Source organism: Salmo salar, chromosome 03 (assembly GCF_965601325.2).
Source record: "Salmo salar chromosome 03, fSalSal1, whole genome shotgun sequence".
Taxonomy (NCBI): domain Eukaryota; kingdom Metazoa; phylum Chordata; class Actinopteri; order Salmoniformes; family Salmonidae; genus Salmo; species Salmo salar.
In genome coordinates this window covers 51855599-51881312 of record NC_138293.1, presented here as the reverse complement: position 1 = coordinate 51881312, position 25714 = coordinate 51855599, and the positions used below count along the sequence as shown (strand labels likewise).

Genomic DNA, 25714 nt, shown 5'->3' with positions numbered 1-25714 from the left:
CTACAACCTGGCCTATGAATGTTTACAACGTAGGTGCACAGGTCGAGAAACACTTGCCTGCATCTAGCTGATCTAGGGTGATATCAGTAGAGGTGTGTGCGTAAAATCCCTGGGGAAGCCAATCCAGGAAAAAAGCCATATTACAACCTATGTGTTGTGATAATTGCATTGTTTGCTCTATAACCTGTTAGTTCATATACCGTGATATAGAAGACCGAGACAATAAGATGACACAGTGGCAGAATAAATTCAACCACATTTGTTTCATTACAAAACCGGAGAACATCATCTCTCCGGTGAAGTCCACAAAACATATTGCTTGTCAGTTACATGACCTATAGCATGGTCAAGTAAGGTAATGTTTCAGACATTTTCGGACTACTAAACTATTGCTTTAGAACCCGAGTTATCGCAAGTCAAAGAAAACAGGATCTGCCTCCACTATTCCAGCACCATCTAATCACCTATGCTTAGTCTAATATAGTGACAACTAAAAGATATCAAAAACTACTGTCCAATCAACGTAAGCTAAATATGTGGCTGTCCATAGTACTGATTTCTTGCGCGCAAGTAGAAAAAAAAAAAAATGTTGACTCACCCTACTTGTAGAGAAACGCCAATACTATCCTCTTTCATATTGCCTAAACTGTCTATGACTCTGTCATACAGTACACACTTTTAGTTTGTGTTGTCCTAGGCTACCTGGCTAAAATACTTGCTCGCTAGCCTAACTTACTTTCATGGGCAACGATACACCAGGCCAGCTAATTAACATTAGCATACTACATCTAGCTACATGTTGAACCTCCATCCTCAGGCCAGGGGCACAATGTATACATTTATGGTTGGATCAGAATCGCCGCTATAAATCATTGGCCAGTAAGGAGAATTAAGTAAAACCACGTCCAAATCCCTATCTCCATAAATGGTTAATTTAGGAAAGGGACAATTTTAGCTAACTAGCTAGCCACCGGAGCACAACAACGAGATGCAACAATTCAAGTTTTTTTCTGTCAATGACGTTTCACCTGTGATGTGATTGGTCTGAAGCCAAATTCAAACTGGCTCCCAGTTTGACACTTTTTTTTTGTTGGTGCGCCAGGACCATTCACAGTTGAGCTCACTGTTTAGGTCAACTTTGATTGGCCATTATTTTATTTTTAGAGGCCAAATGCTCTCTGGCTTCCCTTGCATTCAATGCTATTGGCAGCAACAATGTCATACTCTTTCTGACTAGACCGCATCAGCTAAATATACTACACATACTGAGACAGAGGGGCGCTGTTCCATTCGCTCAGATGCTTTCTCCGGTGAGATATATTCAGCCTCTTGCAAAATGAAGGAAATTTATGAAACACAGAGATGAAACTTTTTTTCTTGTTACATTTTGGGGGGGGGAAGCCTGGCTTCCCTTGGCATCCATGCCACTGGCTGTAATCATTAGTCCAAGTGTTGCAAACAAGAGTTTGGACGAATTCAGGTATGTTTATCACCGTTTCAGAAATGTTTTAACAGAATCGGTGGAATGAATACACCCCTGATCACACGCACAGTTCACTTTCATAGCAGCCACATACAAACAGCATGATCCCTTTGATCGTTGTAAAATTCCTTCTCGCATCTACACGCTCTCCTCCTCTCACCTTTTCCCTTCGCAAGTGGACTTCAGTGCACAACACATCAGCTGTCTAACCAGGCAAATAAAAAACCCTAACCGGTACACAGCCTACGTCGCTGCTACGTCATAGTCAACATAGCTACTAGAACTAACACAGTAGTAAACCCGCTACAATCATGCAGTACATTGTACAGTCAGCAGCTAGCTGTTACGGCAGGCCCCGTGGCAATAAATTAATAAAACCAAAATAATATATTTAGTATGCTTTTATCTAAAAATGATAATGAATTTCATAAAAATAGTGAAACAAAGTTAAGTATGGTCCTCCCCTTCCTCCTCTGAGGAGCCGCCACTGCTACTAAACAGATCACTACATACCACTACACACAATTGTAATTATTTACCTTTAATACAGGATGTCATTGAGACCAAGTTTCTTTTTCAAATGAGCACTGCACAATACAACACACACATCAATAAAAACACAATACTAAACATGATCATAAAATAAAAAGTATTTCACTTAGAACATAATCTCTCCTGTGGACAATGTTCTGGTATTATATTTGACGAGGTTGACGCACTTCTGACACCATGATGTGTACTGCGCAGCAGAGCACAAGCTTCAAATGTTAATGATCAATTTTGTGATATCCGAGCCCTACCTGTAAACCTAGTAATTGATAACAAATAAATAAATAAAAAAATAACCCAAAGCATAATCTCGGGGCCCATCGGGCTCAGATAGCAGAGCTCTACACTGCATACTACACAGATACATACAACTTTACACACAGGCACACTGCATAGTTGTGGAGGAATGTTTTTCTGGGTGATTTGGGGAGCCTGTGACTGTGTTTTTGTATTATACATGTTAGGTATGTGTATATTTGTTGTATATACAGGGTGCATTTGTAAAAGAGACCTAGGTCTCAATAGGTCTTTCCTGTTAAAATAAAGGTTAAACATAAATGAAATAAATACTGCACAGATACACACTGCATGTCCACTCGTGTATACTATCCAACCACACTGCTTTTGATAGAGATCAGACTCTCCTTGAATGAAGTAGCTGAAACTAAGAACCTGAATATGTGTATCCCCCTCAATCAAGCCAGAAGGATATGAGAACAGGATTCATAATACGAGTTTTGTTGGGCAGTGGAATGATGCAGTACATTAATGCAGTAGATAGTGTCCATCCCAAATGGCAGCATATCCCCTATGGGCTCTGGTCAAAAGTAGTACACTATAAAGGGTGCCATTTGAGATTATGAAAAAAAAAATTAAAAAAAAAAAAAAAAATGTATGAAATGTATGCATCCACTACTGTAAGTCGCTCTGGATAAGAGCGTCTGCTAAATGACTAAAATGTAAATGAGATGAAAACATCGATTCAAGATGCGGTAAGTCCTTGTGGTTATGAAACCAGTGAGTCATGTCAGTGTATTCATCAAGAAAAGTCTTCCATCCAGAGGTATCCAGGGCTAGAAGGCAGGAGTACATGTTATATAAAAGGAGTTGAGTGGGCTGCGAGTAGAGCACTCTCACAACCAACCTACACAAGAACGTTTGTTATATTTTCTATATTACACAGGATATAAAAGTATATGGGTAATGGTAACAGCTGTATGAATAGAGTAGCAGCTGTGTAAAAAAATACAAGTTCAGAGCCATATTCTATTCACACAGTATTATTTGATTTTTCACTAAACATGGCCCAGTCTGGGTTGAGGCAGCTGCCCTCTTGTTCACTTCATTAAAATGAGTTCTCCCTTCCCACTGGGAGAAGTAGCTATATGATATTTATTAATGTGTAATTTGTCACTGCACACACAGGCGTACACAAACACACAAAATTACTCTCATTGAGCTATGGCTGCCTAGCAGCAGCAGGCTGAGAAACCTCTTCCTCACCCACCCACTCATCTCCTCGTGACCTGTGCGGGGCTGTGTTGTTCAGTCAGTCAGCAGCCCTGGGATCGTTAACACATGGAAACACAGAGGAGACAAGTAGGCTGCAGAATTGAGAAGACTCTAGGGGTCATTAATAGCAAACAAACAAACTGGTCAGATGCATGCAGACATGAGTCAGCATTATGTTGAACGCTTAAAGGCCCAATCTGTCATTTCAATAGCATGACTGTTTTTGGATGGAGAGTTTTAGATTAGTAAGAAACTGGTGCTGCAAATGGTCAGAGTATAGGAAAAATATTAAAATCAAGGTTAAAATAAAAACTTCACAATAGCTTTTCAGTTACATAACTCAGTGATAAACAGCAGGTTTCTGTGGACTAGAACCCCAGTGAAGACGTGTGTGCCCTGTTTGAATGTATACATAATTACATTTACACAAATGAGACATGGTTAGGAATAGGACAGACCACCTGCAAATCATTACCTAGCGAGTCCCCATGTATCTCATTGTTACAGCTAGGTCAACACTTCAAGAACACAGAGTATATACATGTCATAGATAAAGACCAAAAAGTTACTCTAGATTACCTCTAGAAAGACTGCAGTTATGTCCCAAATGGCTCATATTCCTTTTATAGTGCAGTGCTTTTGACCAGGGCCCATGTCAAAAGTAGTGCACTTTACAGGGAGCCATTTGGGACACACCTTGCCTCTTGTTTTCTGATTTAAAAAATATCAACAGTGTGGTTGAACCTCCTGACCACACCAATATGATGGGTCATAGATTACAGCCCTAACCCATAACGGATAACTGATGAGTTATTTCCATGGAGACAGATTCCAAACAGACAAGGAGCAATGGGGAATTCCTGGTTCATGCGCAGTAGTCCATTCAAATAGAAATAGATTGTGCAGAACAGACATGCATTTCTGACAGAGTACAAGGAATCATGTCAGCTCTATTCATGACATTTCCACTGCATCTGCAACATTCCATATGTTACTGTTTACTTCTTCCTGAGCAAACACGTCCCTGCTTAATAACTTCAACTGAAAATAAAAGGCTGAGTCTTGATCTACAGAACAGAAACTTCATGTGAATCACTACTAGTGTTCAAAATTACCCTTGAATGACTAAGGTACATGAAGGCTTGAAAAGGTACATAGAGATTATTCACATGTAATTCTATGGTACAGTACCCCCCTGAAACTATGAGCAATGAAGATATTGGTCATTGAGCTTAGCAGATACAGTCCAGTCAGCCAGCCTTCACTAGAAATCACAACCACCTGTCCAGTCTCTCTCACTAGGCAACAGGGATTTACTGTCACCATGACAACACACTCGACAGACCTACACAACATCAGGCATATTCAAAGGTGTGGCCACAGTCAAACTGATTAAACAGCAGAGTTCATCCATCCACAGTCAGTAGAAGAGTGTGTTCAATAATCTATTATTTCTGTATAGCTGTACACGGTCACTTTGTCACAGGGATGATAAAGCGGGGAGGGGAAAAAAAAGGGCCAACAAAGATTTGTAAAGGTTTGTAAATATTGGTTTTCGGTTTAAAGAAAGTATATCAACAAGTCCATGTAACCTGAGATGTTTGTAGATTCTTACACAGCAGAAGCTCTAAACAAACCAGCTAGAAATATCTAGGTCCGGCCGGCTGCATTAGTTGTTCCCCAGGCCAAAGATCCTCAGACAATGGGTCCTTTCATGTCTTGTAAAATCAACCTTTTTTGGGATTGCAGATGTAAACAGAGGGTCCCGGGCTGATTTATTTAGGCTTGGGGACATTAAGATATGTGGAGGGAGTCTGTTACGTAGGTCTAACAAAAGAAAACCCCTGCCTTACCTACTGCCCAACCTCTACAATTAGCTCCCCTATAGATTAACTACTGGCTATGCAATTATTAGCTCCTCTGCATTGAAAAAAAATCACACCTGTCTGATGTGATTTTAGAACTAAAGAGTGGTGAAACTACCATCTCTGTACAAATACAATTGAAATACATTATTTGAGCCACTTGCCATACTGGCAACAAATATAACATAAACAGCACCTGCAGAAATGACACAGGCTATAGCCTAATGATTTGGGAACCGTATGCAGTTACAATTTTACATTTTATTCAAAACAATACCACATTCGCTCGAGAAATAATCATTATTATTACTAATAACATAACAACAAGCACCCCGATGATGTTTCTGTCCTGACTACCACCTAGTGGGAATGCAAACTTTTCTTGCTCGGAACAGCAGGGCCGTAAATACAGTGCCTTTGGAAAGTATTCAGACCCCTTGACTTTTCCCACTTTGTTACAACCTTACTCTAAAATGGATTTAAAAAATAAAATCATCCTCTAATCTACACACAATACCCCATAATGACAAAACAAAAAGTTACAGTTTTGAAAAGTTATTAAATATAAAAAAAGAAATACCTTATTTACATAAGTATTCAGACTCTTTGCTATCAGACTCAAAATTAAGCTTCAGGAGCATCCTGTTTACATTGATCATCCTTGAGATGTTTCCTAAACTTGGTTGGAGTCCACCTGCGGTCAATTCAAATGATTGGACATGGTTTTGAAAGGCAAACACCTGTCAATATAAGGTCCCACAGTTGCCAGTGCATGTCAAAGCAAAAACCAAGCCATGAGGTCTAAGGAATTGTCCATAGAGCGCCGAGACAGGATTGTGTTGAGGCACAGATCTGGGGAAGTGTACCAAAACATTTCTGCAGCATTGAAGATCCCCAAGAACACAGTGGCCTCCATCATTCTTAAATTGAAGACGTTTGGAACCACCAAGACTCATGCTAGAGCTGGCCGCCCGGCCAAATTGAGCAATCAGGGTAGAAGGGCCTTGGTCAGGGAGGTGACCAAGAACCCGAAGGTCACTGACAGAGCTCTAGACTTCCTCTGTGGAGATGGGAGAACCTTCCAGAAGGACAACCATCTATGCAACACTCCACTAATCAGGCCTGTATGGTAGAGCGGCCAGACGGAAGCCACTCTCAGTAAAAGGCACATGATAGACCGCTTGGAGTTTACGAAAAGGCATCTAAAGACTCAGACCATGAGAAACAAGATTCTCTGGTCTGATGAAACCAAGATTGAAATATTTGGCCTGAATGCCAAGAGTCACATCTGGAGGAAACCTGGCACCATCCCTCCGGTGAAGCATGGTGATGGCAGAATCATGCTGTGGAGATGTGTTTCAGAGGTAGGGGCTGGGAGACTCGTCAGGATTGAGGCAAAGATGAATGGAGCAAAGTACAGAGAAATCCTTGATGAAAACCTGCTCCAGAGCGCTCAGGACCTCAGACTGGGGCAAAGGTTCACCTTCCAACAGGACAACAACCCTAAGCACACAGCCAAGACAATGCAGGAGGGGCTTCGGGACAAGTCTCAATGTTCTTGAGTGGCCCAGCCAGAACCAGGACTTGAACCCGATCGAACATCTCTGGAGACCTGAAAATAGCTGTGCAGCAACGCTCCCCATCCAACCTGACAGAGCTTGAGAGGATCTGCAGAGAAGACTGGGAGAAACTCCCCATATACAGGTGTGCCAAGCTTGTAGCGTCATACCCAAGAAGACTTGATGCTGTAATTGCTGCCAAAGGTGCTTCAACAAAGTACTGAGTAAAGGGTCTGAATATCTATGTAAATGTGATACTTAGAATAAATAAGCAAAAAATTCTAAAAACCTGTTTTTGCTTTGTCATTATGGGGTATTGTGCGTAGATTGATGAGGGAAAATCAATTTAATCAATTTTAGAAAAACTCGAACGTAAGAAAATATGGAAAAAGTCAAGGGGTCTGAATACTTTCTGAAGGCACTGTATGTGGTTCATTCCATCCAAACTGCATGGAAAAGTTTGAGGTTTTAAAGTCCCCAAAGAGTCATAATTTAGTCCATGTCATAGCAGTCATACATTGCCACAAGAGAAGATAGTTAATACAGAAAACAGTGGCACTGACAGTCAGAAGTACCTGACATAAATGGCAAGGCCTGCAGGTAGGTAGGAAGGAAAGCTACTTATTCAAGGAGAAACAGTGAATCAGTCCATATGTGCAGGTCTGGTCCTTTCAATACTAGCCAGAATCCATCCCAGTGTCCACAAAAACTCACTGTAGATTGGGAAAGGAATATGAACTGCTTGGTGATCAGATGAGCTAACCCTTGTCCCCTCCATGTGGTTCCACTTAGATTTGGTGCTTCATCTTCAATGCAGCCAAATTCCCAATCTTTCACCCTGAAATGTGCACTTCCTCACTCACCTCCATTTAATTAAAAAGCATTGATTTAAGCATAGGCTACAGGGGTTTACAGACTTTCCACCATATTTCTTACACCAGTCCACACAATTTAAAATGTGTCTCTATACTCCAGCATTTTGGATTTGAGATAAAATGTTCATATCAGGTGACAGTACAGAATGTCACCTCTAATTTGAGGGTATTTTCATATTTATCTGATTTACTGAAAGGAGTCATTTTATTTTCTAAGTGAGTAGATAAGATGTTTCTGAACACTTCTAAATCAATCCTGATAATGCCATGATTAAGAAAAAACATGACTTAATCATGAATAATGATGAGTGAGAAAGTTAGAGGCTAAAACAAAGCATGTCAAGCTCTCACCATTCCCAATAATGGGTGACAAACATATTTGGAGGGTATGATCTTTGACCCTCTAACTTTCTCACTGATCATTCATTCATAATTATGGTAGCATCCACATTAATGCAGAAGTGTTCACAAACGTAATCTAGTCTTACAATAAAAGTGAGTCAAACAAAATACATTATTCACCAATCACTTCCTATTGGACAACATGTAATGTGAAACAACCAAAACAAGCTGTAAATGCATCCAACAAGTTTGTAGAGTCACAAGCTTGATGTAGTCATTGTGTACAAGGAATATTGGAATACTGTCACCTGATCTCAAATAAAAATAGCTGGAGTATAGAGCCACATAAAAAAATGTTGCATCACTCTATTTGGGCAGTGTAAGTGAGAAGTGCACACCTTGGGGGAGCAAGGCAGAGAATAGGACCACTGGAGTCTCACTGGAGGTTCTTTAGCTTCTCTATCCCAGCTGCTTTGGCCTCTTGCTGATGCTGCTTCTGTTTCTTCAGGTGGCGGTAGGCTTGCACCACCCGCTGCCTCTCCTCCTCCATCATCCTCTGCCTGGCCATGGATGGCTTGGCTGTGGAGAACTGGGTCTGGCCGAGCAGAGAGTTCAGCAGGAGACCCTTACACACACCCTGGAAGGGAGAGAGAGAAGAAGGACTAACATTATTCAATAGTCTAGAGCCATTCATCTGAGCCTTTATTCATAAAGCGTCTCAAGGTAGGAGTGCTGATCTAGGATCATCCGTGGAATTATTGCAAAAGTGTGGTATGCAGCTTTTGTGCTACCACTCCATAAGGACGGGGAGAGTAGTGATCTTGATAATTATCTACCCATTTCCAGGCTCCCTTGTCTTGCGAAAATATTAGAACCATTGGTCAGTCAATCACACGTGACTTGGGAAATGGTAGTCAGGGTTTTTCTTTTTGGCAAATCACAGAAATAAGTTATTGCTGCCTTATTAGCTATTGCCACCAAGAAATCATTAGGGGCTGACCCGTATTTGCTTAAGTATGCAGTGCCCCTCATTGCTGGCACAGTAACACACTGTCAGGAAATATTCCATAAGTGTCGAAAGCAGCTTTTGTGATAACACTCCATAAGGGCGGGGCTAGTGGTGATCTCGATAATAATAATTATTGACCCATTTCCAGGCTCCCTTATCCTGCAAAATTACAAAAATCATTGGTCAACAAACCAAGTTATTTTCTATGTTAATCAATCCGGATTCAGACCTAAACATAGCACCACTTCGCCTACCATGCTTGTTGTAAATTATCTTACAAATGACTTAGATAGAAAGAATTGTGCTGCCATGTTTGTAGACTTGTTAAAAGCTTTTGATACTGTAGACCATGTTATTCTGTTGAATAAGCTGTCCTCCATAGCGTTGGGTACTGATACTTGCCAATGGTTTCATAATTATCTCAATGTCAGAACTCAGGCCATCGAAGTAGATGGGGTCAAATCTGAGAGCTTTGAGTTACATAATTATTATTATAATTTTTATTTAACCTTTATTTAACTAGGCAAGTCAGTTAAGAACAAATTCTTATTTACAATGACGGCCTACCCCAGCCAAACCCGGACGACGCTGGGCCAATTGTGCACCGCCCTATGGGACACCCAATCACGATGCAGCCTGGATTCGAACCAGGGATTGCAGTGACGCCTCTTGCACTGAGATGCAGTGCCTTAGACCACTGCGCCACTCGGAAGCCCCGCATAAAGAGGTGGCCCAAGGTTCGATACTCAGCCCAATACTGTTTACAATCTATACTGAACAAAAATATAAATGCAACATGTAAAGTGTTGGTCCCATGATTCATGAGCTGAAATAAAATGTTACATAAACACAAAAAGCTTATTTCTCTCATAGTGTCCACACATTTGTTTACATCCCTGTTAGTGTGCATTTCTCCTTTGCCAAGATAATCTATCCACCTGACAGTTACGGCATATCAAGAAGCTGATTAAACAGCATGATAATTACAGAGGTGCACCTTGTGCTGGGGACAATAAAAGGCCATTAAAATTAGCAATTTTGTCACACAACGCCACAGATGTCTCAAGTTGAGGGAGCGTGCAACTGGCATGCTGACTGCAGGAATGTCCACCAGAGCTGTTGCAAGAGAATTTAATATTAATTTCTCTACGATAAGCCACCTCCATTATTTTAGAGAATTTAGCAGTACATCCAACCGGCCTTACAACCGCAGACCTGGTGTAACCACGCCAGCCCAGGACCTCCACATCTGGCTTCTTTATCTGCGAGATCGTCTGAGACCAGCCACCTGGACACCTGATGAATATTTTTGTCTATAATAAATTCCTTGTGTGTGATAAAACTCATTCTGATTGGTGGGCATATGCTCTCTCAGGCCCACCATGGCTGCGCCCCTGCCCAGTCATGTGAAATCCATAGATTAGGGCCTAATTAATTAATTTCAATTGACTGATTTCCTTATATGAACTCAGTAAAATCTTTCCAATTGTTGCATGTTGTGTTTATATTTTTGTTCAGTATATATAAATAACATTGGTAATGCTGTAAAATACATATATTTCATTTGTGTTTTATTGCATTGTTCCATCAGTTGGCCAATCCTTTTCACATTTGAAGTCTGATTTTCAAGCACTGCAGAGGTTATTATTGGATCTAAACTTAATGCTAAATGCAAAACATGCTTTTTCCCATAACCCAGATTTAAATACAATGTGTAAATGACTAGTTTGAACAGTACACAAATTGAGCGAGTTCCTTCCTACAAATATTTTGGTATCTGGCTTGATGACAAACTGTCATTTATAAAAACATGTCAATGAGCTGATAAAGTTAATTTTCAAGGTTGTGTTCTCTTACAGAAACAAAGCATGTCTGACTTTTGTTAATAGGAAGGAAGTTGTCCAGGCCACTTATGTCTATTATAGATTCTGGGGATATTATCTATATGCATGCAGCATAATCTACACTTAAACTACTAGATGCTGTTTTCCATTGTGCCCTTAGGTTTATTACTGGTGATGGTTATAGAACTCACCATTGTCTTTTGTATCAAAAAGTGGGTTGGGCCTCTTTGTATGTAAGGAGAGAGTAAGCCTAAGACTGGGTTTGGTCATTTGTAAGTCTAAATTGATTTAACGACAATAGATATGAAATGTCTCCATGAGGGCTTTGTAGATAAACCAAGCCCAAGACTGGGTTTGGCCCCGTCGTTCTCCATAGAGTTGGGTAAAGCTGCGTTTTTCTTTTTTTGTGCCCTTTGTGTGGAATAACTTACAGGACTCACTGAAATGAGATGTTCTGGTCCACCCCTGGACCATTCAGAGTAATGATCGGAGACCTCAATGTTGATAAATGTGTCTATTTCTTAAAAGGTTCGTAATTTTGTATACATTTGATGTATAGTATTTATGCAGGGTTCATCTGTAAAAGAGACCCTAGTCTCAGTATGACTTCCCGGTCAAAATAAAGGTGAAATATATTTTTTACATCTTATTCATTGGGATCTAAAAGGCAAAACTGATCCTAGATCAGCACTACTCTAAGATGCCAGAGTGGTGTACTACGACGTGAGATAGAGGAGTTAGCGAGCTAACACTGGTCAACTCAAGAGTTCAACTCAGGATAACCGGTGACACTAAAGTGGCTCACCTTTTAACCAGGCAACGAATCCTTCAGAATGAACCTGCTCCGGGTCAGTCTAAGTCAGGGCTAACTCCACTTAACCTGAATTATTTTTTTTATTTTAATTAACTTTTACTTTTATTTAACCTTTATTTAACTAGGCAAGTCAGTTAAGAACACAGTCTTATTTACAATCACGACCTACACCAGCCAACCCTGGGCGCCGCTGGGCCAATTGCGGGCCGCCCTATGGGACTCCCAATTACGGCCGGATGTAGCGACGCCTCTAGCACCGAGATGCAGTGCATTAGACCGCTGCGCCACTGGGGAGCCCAGTGCCTGAGCCGCGAGTTGAGGAACAATTAAATCAGATTCCCTCCCTCTCGTCATCATGCTCGTCATTTGAGGAAGAGGACTAATTAAATATTTTATTCATAAAAAAAGGTATCCCATTATACATTTAGTAATGACAAGAGGCACTTGAAACTTCACGCAAAGTAAACCTTTTGTATAACTTAGCCTTGTGCGGCATGAGCACACGGTAACAAGCTCGGCATGAGCAGGCGGCAGGTGCACGATCAATATCCACCTTTGTAACATGGATAAAGCCTGAGCTGGAATGTTTAGCTAACCGAAGCAAGCTAGCTTCAGCAAATCCCGAGTAATCTAGCTTCCATCGTAGTATACCCCTCTGGGGAGTGATAATTAAAATGAGGATAGCTCTTTTTACATACTCACATGCACACACTTACCTGGGGCTTGATCAGTGCCTTCCTGGGCTTGATACTCAGAGTCGGTGGTGCCATGGCAACTTCTCCAAAGGCAACTTCATCTAAAAGTTAAGGGATAGAGAATAAGATGGTGGCAGCATGTACACATCTCTAATTACCTGATATACAGCATGCTCTGCTGAGAATCCATACATACCTATGAACATGTCGTTTTCTGCCTTCTCTTCCCGCCTGTCCAGTTTCTTCTTATGTAGCCTGTCCAGCCGGCTTTTATCATATCTGCAGTCACACAGGAGAGGACAAACGATTACGGATGAAATTTGAGACCACTACATTTTAGACTAAATACAAAGGCTTCATTTCAAATCAACCTCTAACCCCTCCTTCCAGACACTACTGTAGATCTGAAGGGGTTGGATAGTTTGTCAATTTTATTATCACACGGGGATAATTAACATGGTCATTGACTAGAGGTCGACCGATTAATCGGAATGGCCAATTAATTAGGGCCGATTTCAAGTTTTCATAGCAATCGGTAATCTGCATTTTTGGACACCGATCATGGGCGATTACATTGCACTCCATGAGGAGACTGCGTGGCAGGCTGACTACCTGTTATGCGAGTGCAGCAAGGAGCCAAGGTAAGGTGCTAGCTAGCATTAAACGTATCTTATAAAAAACAATCTTATCATAATCACTAGTTAACTACACAATCACTAGTTAACTACTAGCTTGTCCTGCGTTGCATATAATAGATGCGGTGCCTGTTCATTTCTCATTGAATCATAGCCTACTTCGCTAAACAGGTGATTTAACAAGCGCATTCGCGAAATAAGCATTGTCGTTACACCAATGTGTACCTAACCATAAAAATCAACGCCTTTGTTAAAATCAATACATAAGTATTTTTTTAAACCTGCATATTTAGTTAATATGGCCTGGTAACATGAATTTCTTTTAACTAGGGAAATTGTGTCACTTCTCTTGCGTTCTGTGCAACAGAGTCAGGGTATATGCAGCAGTTTGGGCCGCCTGGCTCGTTGCGAACTATGAAGACTATTTCTTCCTAACAAAGACAGCCAACTTCGCCAAACGGGGTATGATTTAAAAGCGCATTTGCGAAAAAAGCATAATCGTTGCACGAATGTACCTAACCATAAACATCAATGCCTTTCTTAAAATCAATACACAGAAGTATATATATTTTAAACCTGCATATTTAGTTAAAAGAAATTCATGTTAGCAGGCAATATTAAGCTAGGGAAATTGTGTCACTTCTCTTGCGTTCATTGCACGCAGAGTCAGGGTATATGCAGCAGTTTGGGCCACCTGGCTCGTTGCGAACTAATTTGCCAGAGGTTTACGTAATTATGATATAACATTGAAGGTTGTGCAATGTAACAGGAATATTTAGACTTATAGATGCCACCCGTTAGATAAAATACGGAACGGTTCCGTATTTCACTGAAAGAATAAATGTTTTATTTTCAAAATGATAGTTTCCGGATTTGACCATATTAATGACCTAAGGCTTGTATTTCTGTGTGTTATTATGTTATAATTAAGTCTATGATTTGATATTTGATAGAGCAGTCTGACTGTAGGCAGCAGCGGGCTCGTAAGTATTCATTCAAACAGCACTTTCGTGCGTTTGCCAGCAGCTCTTCGCAATGCTTCAAGCATTGCGCTGTTTATGACTTCAAGCCTATCAACTCCCGAGATTAGGCTGGTGTAACCGATGTGAAATGGCTAGCTAGTTAGCGAAGTGCGCGCTAATAGCGTTTCAAACGTCACTCGCTCTGAGACCTTGTAGTAGTTGTTCCTCTTGCTTTGCAAGGGCCGTGGCTTTTGTGTAGCGATGGGTAACGATGCTTCGAGGGTGGCTGTTGTCGATGCGTTCCTGGTTCGAGCCCAGGTAGGGGCGAGGAGAGGGATGGAAGCTATACTGTTACACTGGCAATACTAAAGTGCCTATAAGAACATCCAATAGTCAAAGGTATATGAAATACAAATGGTATAGAGAGAAATAGTCCTATAATAACTACAACCTAAAACTTCTTACCTGGGAATATTGAAGACTCATGTTAAAAGGAACCACCAGCTTTCATATGTTCTCATGTTCTGAGCAAGGAACTTCAACGTTAGCTTTTTTACATGGCACATATTGCACTTTTACTTTCTTCTCCAACACTTTGTTTTTGCATTATTTAAACCAAATTGAACACGGTTTATTATTTATTTGAGGCAAAATGCATTTTATGTATTATATTAAAATAAAAGTGTTCATTCAGTATTGTTGTCATTGTCATTATTACAAATAAATATCAGCCGATTAATCGGTAGTGTTTTTTTTTTTTGGTCCTCCAATAATCGGCGTCAGCATCGAAAAATCATAATCGGTCGACCTCTACCCTTGACAGTATTTCAATCTGAAGAAAGTATGGTTTGAAGTGACAAATGCATTAGAAAGGCATTGGGAAGTTCAAAAGATCATCAGGCAATAATGTTGTATGATCTTCTGTGCAGAAAAAGAACATTGATGTTCTTTTTTCTCCAGTCTGATGTAGTGCCTGGTCTTGTATACTCTGTTCTAATGAGTCCTGCCCGGATTGTGGGCATGGTGAAGACACATGCATGTTCCTTAGAGTCTTAACTTTCAGTGATGTAGCTTAAACCGTTCAATAGATAGAGCCACATGTGTCGGAAGAAAAAAAGAAGCTGCTGTTTATTACAACTGCATCTAGCTGCTACTGATGTAACCCCGGTTCTATGAACCAAAGCATTTCCCCCCCCTTCTATTTCAGTGTTTCTCTTGCGACCCCTAGTTTGGGAAACTCTGCGTTAAACCAATAAACAACAAAGTCCAAAAATGTTTAAACAAAAGTGTAGGCCTATGTGAAAGGAGGGGCTAGGGGTTGGGTTGGAATTGAGGGACAGAATGTTTGTCTGGCTCCACTCACTCTTTCTTCTTGTCAGACTTGCATTTCCCGGTGCCAGCAGGTTTCTCCTGCTCCTCTAGCTCCCTCTCCGGCTGTCTCTCTATCTGGTTCTTGGTGAGGAAGAGGACGTGCTGCGCCTCGTTGCCCATCCTCCGCAGGTATGCCTTCTCACTCTCTTTCTTCTTTCTACGGAAGTGTGGAACAGGGATATCTCCGATTGTAGCGTCCCCTGGCTTGGGTTTGGGAGTGAGGACGATGGCGTCAGCTAATGGGATCCAAGTAAAGAATATAAGGAACAGGACAGAAAATGAGGAGTACTGGAAGACAGAGCGTCAATTCAACTTTTAAGAAAGGCAAGTCAATTTTTATAAGTATCAAATACCTTCGCTAATACTACGGGCATTCATGTATAGGCCTAATCAAGGATTTAGAACAATATTAAAGGTTAGAATTCCATGATGACTGACCTTTCTTCATCTTCTTGGTCTTGCTGGGCCCCATCTTCATCCTCTCCTTGCTTTTCATAATCTCTCGAAGGCGGAAGGGAATCTGCTCAAGATGTTCCTTCTGTCTGGGCTTGCCATCTCGTTTAGGCTTCTTGCTAGAGGGGCAATTCATTTATGGAAAAATAAAGATTTATTTAGTCTAAGTAAAATAATGTGTAAACAAGAAGTCATCACAATATTTGGTCACATGGTCATTTGTGGCAGCATTATGTTTTGGCCATCTCGGGTACACGCGCATGCGTTGAATGTGCACTACGAGCGGCATGTGCATCAGACGCATTTGCATGGACCATAACTGGTTTGCCGTTAAATAAAGTCCTCAAAATATTTGATATATTTGTGAGAAATAGAAGCTTGAGCATACAGATAAAAATTTGTCAGCACTCTAGCAACATCTTTACTTTGGCGAGTTAAGAAAGTATTTTAAATCCAGTCACTTTAGCCGTCACACGGTGGCCCTGGGCCCGGTTTGCCAAAAGCATCTCAAAGCTAAATTAAACTTTAGAAACTTAGTAGGAGCATCGTTAAATCTCCCAAATCCATCATTTCTAAAACTGCACTTGAAAACGCTCATTATTTAACAGCTGCCTCAGACCACTTGTAGAACAGCTACTGTAAGTGCGTCGTTAGAAGGGCAAAAAAGCATCTATGGTCACATTATACACAGAAGATCTCAGCTGAACATATAGATAAGCAACTTCATTCTCTCTGTGACCGCTGATAACTTCAGAACGAAGTTGACTACAAATACAAAGTTGCCAATGTCTTTGCAATTGTTACAAACAAGCAAAGGATAAAAAGATGCTTCAAATGAAAACCGAGATGACAGGATTAAAAGATAAATACAGATGGCCTTATAGCAGAAGTCTTTCTTTACAGAAGACTTTCTCCTTTAATCCCAGGAAGCAGCCATTCACCAGCTTTTCAAGCTTAACCCTTAGCCTACACTGGTCATGCCCCTGCAGAAAAATTATTAACATAATAAACAAATCCTCATCAAAATCTGTCTGTTTAGGCCTCCCGAGTGGCGCAGCAGTCTAAGACACTGCATCACTGTGGTAGAGGCGTCACTACACTCGGGTTCGATCCCGGGCTGTGTTGCAGCCGGCCGCGACCAGGAGACACGAGTCAGCGCACAATTGCCCCAGCGTCATCCAGGTTAGGGGAGGGTTTGGCTGGCCAGGATGTCCTTGCCCTATCGTGCTCTAGCGACTTGTGGCAGGCCAGGCACAGGCACGCTGACTTCGGTCGCCAGTTGTAAACTGTTTCCTCGGACACATTGGTGCGGCTGGCTTCCGGGTTAATAATATCCTCTTACAGCTACTTAAGGATAGGGGGCAGTATTGACAATTTCGGGAAAAATATGTGCCCATATTAAACTGCCTCCTACTCAAACTCAGAAGCTAGGATATGCATATTATTAGTAGATTTGGATAGAAAACACTGACGTTTCTAAAACTGTTTGAATGATGTCTGTGAGTATAACAGAACTCATATGACAAGCAAAAACCTGAGAGAAATCCTACCAGGAAGTGGAAATCTGGATGCATGGGCTCTCTTCAAGTCGTTTCCTATTGAATACACAGTGACATAGTAATAATTGTGCACTTCCTACGGCTTCCACTAGATGTCAACAGTCTTTACAAAGTTGTTTGAGTCGTCTACGATGAACAGAGACCGAATGAGAAGGCTGGGAACTTGGTCACCAAAGGAATGACATCACTTCATTGGGGCGCATTCATGAGGGCGGATCCTCCGTTCCAAAAGCTTTTTCAAGACACAAGAACCGTCCAGTTGAAATATTACTGAATCTTCACGTTCTAAAGGCCCTAAAGATTGATGTTTTACAACGTTTGACATGTTTGAACGAACTTAAATACAACTTTTCTTTACTTTTCGTGGTGACATCGTCCGCGCGCTTCCTACATTTGGAGTAGCTTACTGAACGCGCGAACAACGAGTTATTTGGACATAAATTATGGACTTTATCGAACAAAACAACATTTGTTGGGGACCTGGGATTCCTGGAAGTGCCTTCTGATGAAGATGATCAAAGGTAAGGGAATATTTCTAATGCAATGTATGATTTTAGATGTCCCCAAGGTGGCGGCTATGTGTATAGCCTAGTGTATTTTTTTTGAGCTCAGTACTCAGATTATTGCAAAGATTGCTTTCCTCGTGAAGCTTTTTTGAAATCTTTCATAGCGTTTGCATAAAGGAGATGTTCATCTATAATTCTTTGAATGACAGTTTAATTTTGTATCAACGTTTATGACAAGTATTTTTGTAAATTGTGGCGCTGCTCCACCGGCAGTATTTGAGGGAAAATATTTTCTGAACGTCACGCGCCAATGTAAAATGCTGTTTTTATATATAATATGAACTTTATCGAACAAAAAAATGCATGTATTGTGTAACATGATGTCCTAGGAGTGTCATCTGGTGAAGATCGTCAAAGGTTAGTGCTGCATTTAGCTGTGTTTTGGGTATTTGTGATGCATGCTAGTTGCTTGGAAAATGGCTGTGTGGTTATTTTTGTCGATGTACTCTCCTAACATAATCTAATGTTTTGCTTTCGCTGTAAAGCCTTTTTGAAATCGGACAACGTGGTTCGATTCAGGAGAAGTGTATCTATAAAATGGTGTAAAATAGTCCTATGTTTGAGAAATAGAAATTATTAGATTTGGTTTTGAATATGGCGCTCTGATTTTTCACTGGCTGTTGATCCCGCTAACGGGATTGGAGCGGTAAGAGGATTTATTTTAAGCGAGCAGTGCAGCTTGGCAGGGTCATGTTTCGGAGGACGCATGGCTCTCGATCTTCGCCTCTCCCGAGTCCGTACGGGAGTTGCAGAGATGGGACAAGACTAACTACCAATTGACATCACAAAATTGGGGAGAAAAAAAAGGGGTAAAAAGTACCCCCCCCCAAAAGAAATCTGTCTGTTTAAGCTAGAGACAACTGTGTCGTCTCAATCTACTGCATCCGCCGATATCGCCCTTCCGCATCTGCAGTGAAAGGTGGCAGAGCTAGAGCAGTTTTTGTCAGACCATGAAACAAATCCGAAAATTGGTCTTCTCACAAAATCGTATGTAGCATCTGAACAGTTTGGCCTACAAACTATTAACACCACTCTATTGAACACAATGGTGTTCTCTGTTTTGCTTACAAGACTCATCTGAAGGTCTCCAGTACCAGTGTTGAATTTTTTTTTTTTAAGTATAGAGTACCAGTCAAAAGTTTGGACACCTACTCATTCAAGGGTTTCTTTCTTTTTACATTGTAGAAATAACACATGTAGTAACCCATTTTTTTAAAATAAATCAAAATATATTTTATATCTGAGATTCTTCAAAGTAGCCACCCTTTGCCTTGACAGCTTTGCACACTCTAGGCATTCTCTCAACCAGCTCCACATGGTATGCTTTTCCAACAGTCTTGAAGAGTTCCCTCATATGCTGAACACTTGTTGGCTGATTTCCTCTTCACTCTGCGGTCCAACTCATCCCAAACCATTTTAATTGTGTTGAGGTCAGATGTTTGTGGAGGCCAGGTGCAGCACTCCTCACTCTCCTTCTTGGTCAAATAGCCCTTACACAGCCTGGAGGTGTTGGGTCATTGTCCTGTTGAAAAACAGTGATAGTCCCACTAAGCGCAAAACAGATAGGATGGCGAATCGCTGCAGAATGCTGGTTAAGTGTGCCTTGAATTCTAAATAAAATCACAGACAGTGTCACCAGCAAAGCACCCCCACACCACCTCCTCCATGCTTCACGGTGGGAACCACACATGCAGAGATCCATTCACCTACTCTGCGTCTCACAAAGAACATGGCGGTTGGAACCACAAATCTCAAATTTGGACTCCACTGGTCTAATGTTCATTGCTCGTGTTTTTTGTCCCAAGCAAGTCTCTTCTTCTTATTGGTGTCTTTTAGTAGTGGTTTATTTGCAGCAATTCCACCATGAAGGCCTGATTCACGCAGTCGTCTCTGAACAGTTGATGTTGAGATGTTTCTGTTGAACGCTGGGTCTTTCTTTCCTGTGGCGGTCCTCATGAGAGACAGTTTCATCATAGTGCTTGATGGTTTTTGCAACTACACTTGAAGAAAATTTCAAAGTTCTTGACATTTTCCTGATTGACTGATCTTCAAAGTCTTAAAGTAACGATGGACTGTTGTTTCTCTGCTTATTTTAGCTGTTCTTTCCATAATATGGTCTTTGTCTTTTACCAAATAGGACTACCTTCTGTATACCACCCCTACCTTGTCACAACACAACTGATTGGCTCAAACGCATTAAGGAAAGACTTTACACAAATTAACAAGGCACATTGAAATGCATTCCAGGTGACTACCCCATGAAGCTGGTTGAGATAATGCCAAAAGTGTGCAACGGTGTCATCAAACCAAAGGGTGGCTACTTTGAAGAATTTCAAATTTGTTTTGATTTGTTTAACACTTTTTTGGTTACTACATGATTCCATGTGTGTTATTTCATAGTTTGATGTCTTATTATTCTACAATGTAGAAAATAGTAAAAAGAAAAACCATGGAATATGTAGGTGTGTCCAAACTTTTGACTGCAGCTCTGTCTATTAATCTGAGAGTGGTTACATTTCTCCAGGCCCATCACTCAGCTTTTTACCAAAACAGAGACGGGGCGACCGTTGTTATTGTTTCATCTGTGGATTATCAAGACATTAAAGTGCCACCAACAAAATGTTTAACATTAGGCCTATAGCAAATGCAGCATTTGGCCTTTTCCAGTAGTGCTCAAGCATGCCATTTCCATGAGTGCAGCATTTATTTTTCAACTCGAATCAATAAGCCCAATCAGCCCTCCATGACAAAATCATAAACAGAGTAGGGCTGCGTAATAAATCCATAGTTTTGGGGTTATGCGCAGGTAAAACAATTCAGCTATGCTATACTTCCACATTTCCAAGTCCTATTCTTGAAGATCAAGGGGGTATAACATTTATTGGAATTCTGATATATCTTTACATTAAAAACCAAGTCTAATTTAATCGGATTATTATATGTAGTAGAAAGCGATGGGTTAGAAGAAGCCTACATAACATCCATATATGGCCAGCTATATAAACTTTAACATTGAAAAGCAATAGATGTGGTTCAATTGGTAACATACATGTTTGTCTTTTTCTAATGCCTCTTAAGTGGAAAGTAATCTAAACGTAACTGAATGTAATCAGACTACGTTACTGAGTTTGAGTAATCCAAAAGTTACGTTGATTACAATTTGACAGGTAACTAGCAACTAACGGATTACATTTATAAAGTAACCTACCCAACCCTGTGTGTGAGTGTGATATATATATACAAAAAAAAAGTGGTGAGGGAGTAGGTATGCTGCTGAAAAGGGTCTTGCCTCCGACTGGCAACTGTAGTGTCGCCAGATGAGGAAAACGGCACTAGCACCGCTGCCACTTGACAATGCGGTTTATCGCGGTCGCCCAGTTAATAAGGCGATTGGCAAATTTGGGGTGCGACCATTCTGGACTGGAGGGACGCCGGCCTCCCGAGTGCTCATTGCTAACTGTGTAACTAACTCTCAAGATAGCTAGCATGCTAACTTAGATAGCTAGCAAGCCTGTAGGACAAAGAAGAGCGAACCAGCTGGTCAGCGTTACCTTGGATATTGCCCAGTCGTAGCTCCTTGTTTAAATGCCTCTGCGGGTTTCGTCTGTTTATTTTTCCCCATGATTTTCTTGTTATTGGTGCTAAACTAGCGCGGATTCCTTCGAAACAACAACCCACGTGGGCTAACGTTGAGGAATCCTTCTTCTTTGGAGTTAAACTGCAGTTGGCATCAAATATGTTGCATTACCGCCCCCAACTGGACTATAATATAAATCCATTGTACATGTGATACAAAAGGGGGAAAAGAAAACCTTCCAAATAACCCTACACTCATTAAAAATCCACTACCCTATTCCACTACTTTGACCCTATTGCTCCTGCACCATGCCAACGGCCTGGAAGGACGGGACACTCAACACACCCTCTAACTCTTCTGAAGTCAAATCTCATATACCCACTGCCGGCCCGCTCATTAGGCAGTTTGCCTGTGGCGGCAGATTGCCTTTTCTGAGCTAAATTGACCAAGACGCACTTCCAACAATACACATAAAACCTCACATAATTCTGCCCAAAATAATGACAATTTCTCTCAACCAGTTGCATATGGGCTTTTTAGGTGAGCGCTGATGCCGCCCTTTGAAAAGCAGTGCCCAAATTGTCAAAGGCAGGGGCGCAAAATATTTTGCCATTCCCAGTGCGCCTCTCCAGGGTGCTGTTGGTGAGATGCATCTTTGAAGCGCTCCACCAACGTTCCATCCCGAAAATTCTCTAACAAAAATGTAGAACATATAGGATATGGTAAAAAAAAAATAGTATGTGGCCTTTTCTGTAGCCTACAGCCTGGAGATAAAATGTATGACAATGTAATGAGATGGACACTTTTTACATCATGCAGGTTTCTCTGATCAAATAGCCTAACCTGACTAATGAGCTGTCATGTTAACAAACAACATATCCTAAAAACAGGACAGGTCAAATTAAAATGGACAATATAGAATGGGCAATCACAACTGTTGTCCAGGAGTTTCACCCCATTGTCATGATCAGTAGATTCAAGTTTGTATCTGTCAATTTTTGACAAGCTGATCATAGCGAAAAATAAAATACTTCTGCATTTCCCACTGTGTAAACACATTGCATATAGGCTCGCAATAACTCCTGATAAAGTTGGTTAGCTGATATTCAGAGGTTAAATAGCCAAAAATGTATTAGTCACAGGAATCAGGACTATTACATCTATTTTCTGTGATTTACATTCCATTTTTGCAGTACAGTTGATAACCATTGCTATGAACTCTAAGAATCCAACATTACTGAAGCATATATTACTCGTTGGCCTATCACTCTGATAGGCCAACTACTACTCACAGGGATTCTCTCAGGATCCTTTGACCTATCCTCCTCTACTTTGTTCACTGCCTCAGCATATGACACCTTGTGCACTACTCTGACTACAGCCACCTCAACCTACCTCTCTCGCACCGGACACTTCCGATCCTTAGCAACATGGGCACCCCTACAGTTGACACACACAACTTTATCCACCAAAACTACACAGTCCTCTATCCCATGCCCTCCTGCACATATTGGAATCTCCCTCCTTCAAACTGCTGCAACATGACCATAAACATTGCACCTGAAACAGTGTAGTAGATTCGGCCCAAAAGCTCTAACAGGATAACTGATATATCTTAACATGCCTCCGACTCAAAACGACTGACAGTGATTCCTCTGTTTAACCACGCTCACCACCGGGTTTGTGTTGCACCAAACGGTGGGCATCACAGACACCAGGAATCTTCAACTTCAATTGCTCCACCTCCATACTTAACGCTACCCCAGAAATCACTCCTTTCAATGGTGCCATGTTTCTAAGAGCAAAGCAAGAAACATATCTTGACCCAAGTTGCGAACATGTGGCGCCCGTTCCCTTTGGTGAGAAGAAATACAAAAACAAATATCACAAGTCCACTACAGGTTACCTTCACTGATTCAACTGCTTTCCCACCCACCCTGAAACCACAAATGCATCTCTTTATCAAATTCTTCTTTATCATATCCATTGATGCCAGGCTCGGGTTCCGAGCTCTTCACCACACCTTCCACCTCATTCACTTCCATTTCACCTCCAGAACAAGGTATGAAGCTTGGCTCACTCTGTTTGCACTTAATACCAATCTTATTCAACACCCCATCTCTCCATTTTTTATCCCCATTTTCCTCAAATTTAAATTCAACCTCATTTTCATCAGCCACTTTTTCCCCTCCATTCCTCCGCCCCAATATTCCTCTTCCCCCGACTTTGACTGCAGTACGGTGGCATCCCAATGTCAGTTGTGTAAAGTACTTAAGTAAAAATACTTTAAAGTACTACTTAAGTATTTTGGGGGGTATCTGTACTTTATTTATATTTTTGTCAAATAATGTACCTTTAACTTCATACATTTTCCCTGACACCAAAAAGTACTAGTTACATTTTGACAGAAAAATGGTCCAATTCACACACTTATCAAGAGAACATCCCTGGTCATCCCTACTGCATTTGATCTGGCAGTGTCATGAAACACAAATGCTTTGTTTGTAAATTATGTTGGAGTGTTGGAGTGTGCCCCTGGCTAACCGTCAATAAAAAAAAATGTTAAAAAAATTGTGCCGTCTGGTTTGCTTAATATAAGGAATTTGAAAATGATTTATACTTTAGTATTAAAAAAAACAACTTTTAGACTTACTCAAGTAGTATTTTACTGGGTGACTTTTACTTGAGTAATTTTCTATTAAGGTGTCTTTACTTTAGGTACTTTTTCCACCACTGCTCAACGTACAGTAACTCCATCTAATACGCATCCTGCTCATCTCGGAAAGTGCCTTCGTCGTCTTCTTCTTCTATGGTATAATGGCGTTGGCAACAATTAAATGTGCATCCCGCCACCTACTGTGCGGTGGATAATAAAGATACACAAAAAGGAAAACATTTGGGTACAAATAAAATATCATAAAAACTAACAAAAAATAAATTAACTTAACAAAATCAACCTGCTTTTTGTAAAAACCTCATTCTAAATCAGGTCCCAACACAGGCTCAGAAGCCTCCTGTGAGGGCGGGACATTTCCTAGCGACAAAAGTCCTTGTAGTGCTTCTGCCGTGAAGTCTTGGAGCCCCAAAAACATATTGGCTGCGGATATAATAATATCCATCTTCTTTGACTTCTTAGATACTTGTGCTGTACAATTAATCACTGTGGCTATAAACGCCACAAAATCTACCTTCTTCACAATGAGTGTATCCAGATCACCCGATTGACTTAAAACACTAGCAACTGGTTGCAATGCATCCACTGCCATATCTTCAACACTGTTGCCGACTGCCCCTTTGACTCTCTTCACCACCTCCACATAGGAGATCTGCTGCGCAGCCTTGATCCTTGACCTCACCCTGACATGAACCCCACCACAGTTGCAAAATTTTCCATTCATAGATTATTCAATATCATACTTCGCCCGTCTGCAAACATTTGGCACGTGACGATATCCTTTACAATTTCCACCGAGTAATGGTTTGGACACAAATGCTCTCACCGCTTACCTCACATATCCAAGCTTCACATATTCAGGTAGATTCTCCTCAAACAACAATAATATCGCCAGGCTTTTCTCCTTCCTTCCATTTATCATGCGGGTCAGGCAACGTGCACTGACCGCTCCTGGGATTTTCTGACTAAGGTACTCATATATATCCAATGAGACTCCAGCTATAACTCCTTTGGCAGGCACCCTGCTCAGAAGATCAATACATGTTACTTCTGACGTGGACAATTTTGACAGATCCAGTGCATGCTTCTTCTGTTCTTCATCAACACAATTAACCCAAACAAGGCTGCTTCTATTCACCTTGATTGAATCCACCTTTCACACTGTTTCTTCACAGTCCTCGATATTACAAATTGATTTCCCAAATTAATCTCCTTGTCCAAAAACCGCAACCCAATAAGAAATGCATTACTGGACCGGTCCTTGTCTTCTACTACAAATGTTGCTAATTTTGTTCCATTCTTTGATTTCACTATTTTCCATACATTATCACACACTTCACTTGCCGCACTTTCGGATTCAAGCAGTCGCG

General features: G+C 41.0%; 1 protein-coding gene across 1 annotated transcript; it reads right to left on the bottom strand.

The window, feature by feature from the left end:
• Positions 1-5650: 5650 nt before the first annotated feature.
• ccdc137 (coiled-coil domain containing 137) lies at positions 5651-21823 on the bottom strand. Its single transcript, XM_014192199.3, has 6 exons — positions 21645-21823; positions 15954-16087; positions 15508-15751; positions 12744-12826; positions 12569-12648; positions 5651-8822 (listed from the first exon to the last, which is right to left on the bottom strand). The coding sequence occupies exons 1-6, from the start codon at positions 21713-21715 to the stop codon at positions 8622-8624; spliced, it is 813 nt and encodes a 270-aa protein (XP_014047674.1). The 5' UTR covers positions 21716-21823; the 3' UTR covers positions 5651-8621.
• Between the last annotated feature and the right edge of the window lie 3891 nt (positions 21824-25714).